General features: G+C 42.4%; 1 protein-coding gene across 1 annotated transcript in view; it reads right to left on the bottom strand.

Annotated features, from left to right (window-relative positions):
• Positions 1-7,300, bottom strand: part of LOC109482066 (protein JBTS17-like) — a 29,741-nt gene that overhangs the window by 7,530 nt on the left and 14,911 nt on the right. The window contains exons 27-37 of the mRNA XM_019784727.1: positions 6,969-7,100; positions 5,099-5,228; positions 4,466-4,708; positions 4,169-4,344; positions 3,458-3,695; positions 3,115-3,184; positions 2,769-2,925; positions 2,306-2,454; positions 1,759-2,019; positions 1,390-1,513; positions 778-900 (exon numbers count right to left, since the gene is read on the bottom strand). Coding sequence (XP_019640286.1) covers positions 778-900; positions 1,390-1,513; positions 1,759-2,019; positions 2,306-2,454; positions 2,769-2,925; positions 3,115-3,184; positions 3,458-3,695; positions 4,169-4,344; positions 4,466-4,708; positions 5,099-5,228; positions 6,969-7,100 — 1,803 coding nt within the window. The remainder of the gene's footprint in view (positions 1-777; positions 901-1,389; positions 1,514-1,758; positions 2,020-2,305; positions 2,455-2,768; positions 2,926-3,114; positions 3,185-3,457; positions 3,696-4,168; positions 4,345-4,465; positions 4,709-5,098; positions 5,229-6,968; positions 7,101-7,300) is intronic.

Raw genomic sequence — 7,300 nt, 5'->3', positions numbered from 1 at the left:
ACTGACCTGTTTAGGTGAGTCCTGTGCAGGTTTGTACGGCTGGTGTTCTGTACTGACCTGTTTAGGTGAGTCCTGTGTGCAGGTTTGTATGGCTGGTGTTCTGTACTGACCTGTTTAGGTGAGTCCTGTGCAGGTTTGTACGGCTGGTGTTCTGTACTGACCTGTTTAGGTGAGTCCTGTGCAGGTTTGTACAGCTGGTGTTCTGTACTGACCTGTTTAGGAGAGTCCTGTGCAGGTTTGTACTGCTGGTGTTCTGTACTGACCTGTTTAGGTGAGTCCTGTGCAGGTTTGTACGGCTGGCGTTCTGTACTGACCTGTTTAGGTGAGTCCTGTGCAGGTTTGTACGGCTGGTGTTCAGTACTGACCTGTTTAGGTGAGTCCTGTGCAGGTTAATATGCCTGGTGTTCTGTACTGACCTGTTTAGGTGAGTCCTGTGCAGGTTTGTACGGCTGGTGTTCTGTACTGACCTGTTTAGGTGAGTCCTGTGCAGGTTTGTACGGCTGGTGTTCTGTACTGACCTGTTTAGGTGAGTCCTGTGCAGGTTTGTACGGCTGGTGTTCTGTACTGACCTGTTTAGGTGAGTCCTGTGCAGGTTTGTATGGCTGGCGTTCTGTACTGACCTGTTTAGGTGAGTCCTGTGCAGGTTTGTACGGCTGGTGTTCTGTACTGACCTGTTTAGGTGAGTCCTGTGTGCAGGTTTGTATGGCTGGTGTTCTGTACTGACCTGTTTAGGTGAGTCCTGTGTGCAGGTTTGTATGGCTGGTGTTCTGTACTGACCTGTTTAGGTGAGTCCTGTGCAGGTTTGTACGGCTGGTGTTCCGTGCTGCGTAGCTCCTCCAGCTGTTTCAGATACTCACTCCTCCTCTCTGTCCGCTTCTCTAACATCCACTTCTGCACTTCCTGAGGAACAAAACAAAGTACGCTGGAAATTCATCTTGGGATTCCAGGGCTCAAAATACTGGTGTAGGTAAAATTGGAGCTGTGCAGGTATTTCTGATGTCTACCTGCAACCTGCACTGATCCATGCATTCATGTAGGTATATGTGGATGTGGACTTTTATTTGCTGCATCCCCCCAATCAGCACCAAGGACAGTAAAGTCAAATTGAAATGATAGCCAATCATCACCAAGGACAAGAATGTTGGATTGAGACGATAGCCAATCAGCACCAAGGACAAGTAAGTTGGATTGGATTGACAGCCAATCAGCAACAATGAAAAGAAAGTTGGATTGAAATGACAGCCAATCAGCACCAAGGACAAGGGTGGCTTATTCAACTTACCTTTTGTTTTGCCCACTGTACTACCAACCTTTAAATTACAACTTTACACCATCCAGATTTAACTAAAGGACGTACTGGCGATCATGAAAGCCATTAGGTGATGGTACCTTTCTTCTCTTAGCTTTCTTTTCATCCTCCTCTCTGCTGGTGTCCTGCTGTCTTGGAGAGAAGACATCTTGCAGGGTGTCCACACTCAGCTGTGTGCTGGCAAACGGTTCTGAAGGCAGCCTACTGCAATGGGACAAAGACATGTTAAATATCTTTACATGGTTTTGTCCATCAAAGATGATGGATTGGGCAAAGTTCTTTCCATCATGTGCGGCAAAATTTTGTCAAATGATAAAACTGCGAACATAAAAGTACCGTAAAAATCATGAATTACAGTAATGTTGCTAAGATTAATAGCTGTTTAACATTTTTTTGTGTGCATCTGGGCCAATTCTGACCCTGAATGGAACACGGGAACTTTGTCTCACCTGTCCCTGGTCAGGTCATCTCCGGTAAGTGAGATCCCCAGGTCTTCCTCCTTCAGCCCTCCTTCAGCAAACACCTCCGCTATGATGTCACTCACACCGCTCAGTCCTGTCATGTCCAGCAGTCTCTCCAGCTTCCTGTCTGCTTGTCTAGGAGCAGTGATGGGTAACTGATCTAGTCTGTCTTCTTCTGCCTTGTCAACATCTTCTTCTTCTTCTTCAAGGATGGGGCTGGGAAGTGGTTTCTGTCTCACTGGAGTCTCACTGCACAATATGGTTTGTTTGTTTGTTTTTATTCACACATAGTCAAAGAAAGTAATAAAATGAGCATAAGCACAACAAAAGAGGATATGCAGGGGGAAGATAGAAGAATAGAGGAAATGCAGGGCATCTATTCAGAATTTACTATTCAAGTACAGCATTTCACTACAATGTAATGGATGTCAATGTTTTACATGTGCCTTACATGATGGTGTTTTTTTAACATTAGATGAAATCATACTAAAGGTTGTACAATTATCATTAATATAATTGATAACAGAAAACTTACATCCTCTCTTCCTCCTCATCAATGACAGGTGGGATGCTGTTGTCATGATGACGGCTGTCATACTGCTGACCGCGCCCTCTTGGTCTCCTAGCAACAGACTCCTCCTCTGGATAGATGGCCTCACCCAGGTGGTCTATGGTGTTAACAAGCTAAGGAAAATACATTGTTGAAGTTAGATATTCCTTCTAAATTGATTATGGTTATGGTTTTTCTGCTGGGAAATATTGAGAGGCCTAAGCTTAAAGCTGGAGTAAAGTAACAAAGTAAATTTCTTTATGAAGTAAGTCTAAACCCTACTCCGTTATTACAAATAAGTGCCATTCAGGAAGTGAAGGTGCCAAAATATGATGCCTTACATGTAGGAAGACCAATGACTGGAAATCTCTGCAATGTAGGTGATAACAATTTTCTTGTGTTGGATCCAAAGTTTTAACTTTAAACATGAATCCATCCACTGTTTTACCAGTCGGGTGTTTTTGAAGTCGTCCTCCATGTTGGTGGCCATCTGGTCAATGGCGTCCAGTTGTCGGCCCATCTCCATCAGCTTGTCCGCCAAACGTTCCCGTGACTTGGCGCGGATGCCTGCCGTGTCGCGCCGAATCTTCGACAGGTTCGCAGGACTGAAAAAACAACAACACAGTGTTGTATGGTGTTTGGAACGATGAAAATGGTTTCTTCTGAAAAAATACTTTCACCAAACAGGGAACACACTCCTAAGGCATTTGTAATTGAGTGGAACTCGCTGTCACCAAGTACAGTAGGGGTATTATCGTTAGATAGCTTGGAACAGATGTGTTCTGAGTTCCTACCTTTCCCCAGTGACAGAAGACAGCAGATCTACAGTCAGGGAGTCTCCACCCGGTGGTTCTCTGATGTTACCTGCAGTCACAATGAGCACAGATAATAATGCATTGAGGTCTGTGATTTACAATTTTGTTCCTTATGTCAGCATTTATGTATTACCCTACATTGTACATCAAAATCTTAGTAATAAGTTGCTTTACAGAAAGAAATGTTGTAAACATTGAAGTTGCATAATTTGCATAGTTACAGTGAGAACCTTACACAAATAATGATTCAAACTGTGAATAATCTGTTGATGGTCATGAAATAGTTCTGATTTTGCAGCAGCAAGAATGATACAAAGCTGACCTTCGTCGTCCACTTCTGCAGGTTTGACACTGTTGGTGAGTCCAGCCAGTCTGTAGTGGAGGTCTGCGGGCGTGGCGTCGTCAGGGAGACCGGAGGGCGGGGACCTCCTGTGCTCCTCCTCTGTCTCCTGTGTGTCAGGAGTTCTCTGTCTCTGCTGTCTGGGCTGTCTGGTCGGCTTCAGGTCCTTCAGCAGGCTGTTGTCAATGTCTACCACATTAAGGAATGCTGGGGTCTGGACCTGTTGAAAATAGGACAAGTTTTGATGGAATTCAAATGTCAGTCAGTCAGCACCAAGGACAGGAATGTTGGATTGAATTAACAGCCAATTAGCACCAAGGATAAGAATATTAAATCTAGATGATAGTCAATCAGCAAAGAATCTTTGATCAAGATCATAGCAAATTAGCACCAATGTTTGATTGTGATGATAGCCGATCAGCACCAAGGACAAGAATGTTTGATCAAGATGATAGCCAATCAGCACCAAGGGCAGGAATGTTGAGTTGAAATAATAGCCAATCTGCACCAAGGAGAAGAATATTAAATCTAGATGAGAGCAAATCAGCACCAAGGACAAGAATGTTGGATTGAGATGATAGCCAATCAGAACTAAGGACAAGAATGTTAAATCTAGATGATAGCCAATCAGCACTAAGGGAAAGAATGTTTGATTGACATGATAGCCAATCAGCACCAAGGACAAGGATTTACCTCCTGATCTTGTCTCTGAGCCGGTGCCTGACCAGCACTCCTGTCTGTAGCTTGTGCTGCCTCCCGACCGAAGCGGAGGTTGAAGAATATGTCAGGTGGCAGACCTGGACCCCCGCGGCTAACATCCATCCCTGATGCAGTGTACTGAGACACTGCCTGCTCCGCACTGTACACATCTGGAAAAAACATCAACAGAATGCAGGGCTCGAAATACTTAGTGCACCCAAAATTGGAGCTGTGCATCCAATTTCTTTCTGTGGTTGCACCAATGCACCACTGATCATGAAAGTAACCTACCTCTAGATACAACAATGACTGTATTGGTCTCCTTCTCAGCTGTGGTGTGTGGTTTGGTTCTTTCCCTCTCAGGTTCAGTCTGTACAGTTTGAGTGTCCACGTTTGTATCCTGGCTGGGTTTGTCTGTCTGTGTGTCGGCTGTCTTCATGACAGGTTTGGCTTTCTTGTTGACGACAGCTTCGTAGTGAATTTGTGCTGGGGTAGGGACAACTGTCTGGTACTCCAGATATTCATCAAAAGTACCTGCAAAACAGAATACAGGAGAAAAAGATTAGAATTGTTCCATATAGGCTTTCATTCAGTGATGTACAGTAGTAGGTTAGCCACATGATACAAAATTACACAAAATTACGTAGGAAAATTACTAAAAGTAATGTCCTGAACAAAACAGTGTCAGTAGGTAGGGATTTTATTCCTTTATTAAAAGTCTTTTTTTTCTTTTTAGATTTTGGCAAGAATGGTCAAACAATGAAATTTAATAATGCATCAGGACTGTCTCAAGCACCGAGACCGAGGATTCAGAGCCCTGTTCCAACAAGGAAAATGATTTCGATCTAGTTTTAGGTCACTGAAGGGCTAATCTCTCACTGGTCGTAACAAAGAAGACAGATGCTATGTACAGTGTTGTCTTACCAGGTGGTATGACATAGCCCTGGTCCCTAGGCATGGCTGTGTCCTGTCTATCATGAGCTGTAGTCTTGTGTTGGGTGGTTCTGTCAGGGCCTGGGGAGGGCTGGACCACGATCACACCTGGAGTGGGAACCTGGACACAAAGGTTGTCATATGAGTCACCAAGTGTAACAAAGACAACATCTGTACTGCTGTGTCATGGAAGCATTATTATTCCAACCAGTGTATATAGATTCCTAGTGATAAAACCACTACATCTGGACTTGTAAACCATAGAGGCATACTCTCACCTGGGTACTACATACAGAAACCACTCTCACACCTGGAAAACTCAACACACGAAGGCTGTGATCAAAATCCACACAACACCTGGTTTTACTTTAACTGTGGAAATTAAAGTGGTTTACTATTTCTGTCCGAAAAACTTTTGTGGTAACAGTGAATGCAGCAAATAAAAAAAACAACATACACACAGGTCCTACAGTTTTATATAAACCCAGTAAATGGACCAGTAAAGGTTTGGTGTAGGTATACATCAGAAATACCTGCACAGCCCCAATTTTACCTGCACATATGCATCCAGTACTTTGAGCCTTGTTAACACATGTACATGTAACCCTTCCAGTCTCATTAAAAACATGGTTTATAATTGGCCCATGTAAATGGGAGAGTTAAAATATCATAATCATATTATCAATGGCTACTCAGTGCACAGAAATCCAACTGGATTATGTACAGAATAGCCCATAATATGCCTCCATAAGGCTGAGGTGTTGCCATGGTAACATTTGTATGGTTGTCCCACACCACTTATTATATACACCATTCTGACACCTGTTACTAGTGTTAGGCTTTGCACAGATGTCAACATGCCTGTAGTTTGCTACACTTACTACAGGGTATCCATGGATTTTCCTTTTCAACTTGTAGCATGCATGTACAATAGTCAAATCTTTTTTTTGCACAAAATCTTTTTTGTGCATAACAAAAAGAATGTCGCCTTTCTAACAAATTTTCAGAAAAAGTCCAAAGATGAATGTTAATAGCCTCTGAAATCCTCTGAAAAAAAAGTATAAATTTTCATCTACTTCCATAAATGTAGCCCTGATGCTCTGAAAACTAACTTCTAAATACATTGTAAACTTCCAATTGAGCAGTCTCAATGTTTCTTTACAAGTCATCGCTATGTTTTGCATGACCTGTATCCAAGGAGGTGAAACAATATGGGAACAAACAAATAGAACGTATCCCTACTTGAACTGATGTGTAGTGTTAAGGGAAACAACAACATGGCTGACTGAGAGGGACTCAAGTGTTCTCAAATGGGACTCTCAAGATCGTATAACATAATAGACCACTTTCTCTTTAGTCTCGGATCACAAGAAGGTAAAAGGAGCTTTTTTTGTTTCAATAGTAAATGCTCTCCACTGAAATGTTCACAAAGAAAAGTTGCAATAAGACATGTCAAATGACAGAAAGACATGCTTGCTAGACCACTGCGGTAAAGTAACTACATTAATGCCCTAAATTTTCTGTTTCAATGGACTTAATTTTGTGGCAATGGAGGCATTTGCAATGTTTGTAGCTCGCTTTGGCACACTGACCAAAAATTACAGAAAATCTTTGTTTGCATGCAGTGTGAGCAAAAACTGGAAAAGTACAATGTAAAATCACATCAATTTTTTCAAGTTTTATGGTATATCATACTATAAAAAAAACACACAAGGCTGTACCAGATTAGCCTGGGTGTCATCCAATTTGTAACGGCAACCCCAAAAAAATCTTTTTTTGGGGGTTGCTGTTATAAATCGGATGGCACCCAGGATAGCAACAGATCACTCACTGTGACAAAAAGACTGTGAAAACAAGTTACCTCATCATGACTTTGTTCATCTTCTTCTTCTGTCACTGATACTCTGTCTTCCTTCTCTCGCCCCCCTCCCTTTCTTTGAATCTTCCCCACATCTTGACTCAGTCCTGAGTCTTTCTTCATACGTCTTCTTTGTATGGCAGACATGGAGAAGGTTAGAGTTACTGTTTCTGATACAGTCTTTACCATTGTAACAATGATGATACAAGTATGGAAACAGTGTTTAAGTACATGTACACACAACCATCTCACTCTGTACTTGACTAAATCTACATGTACAAGAGCCCTCTTGTACTCATGTTGTGTTCTTTGTACTGAGCTGATGATTGAGTACA

The sequence above is a fragment of the Branchiostoma belcheri genome, unplaced genomic scaffold (genome assembly GCF_001625305.1).
Source record: "Branchiostoma belcheri isolate BF01 breed outbred unplaced genomic scaffold, Haploidv18h27 scaffold59, whole genome shotgun sequence".
Lineage (NCBI taxonomy): Eukaryota > Metazoa > Chordata > Leptocardii > Amphioxiformes > Branchiostomatidae > Branchiostoma > Branchiostoma belcheri.
Note: the sequence above shows the minus strand (reverse complement) of the source record. Positions and strands in the feature narration are given on the sequence as shown.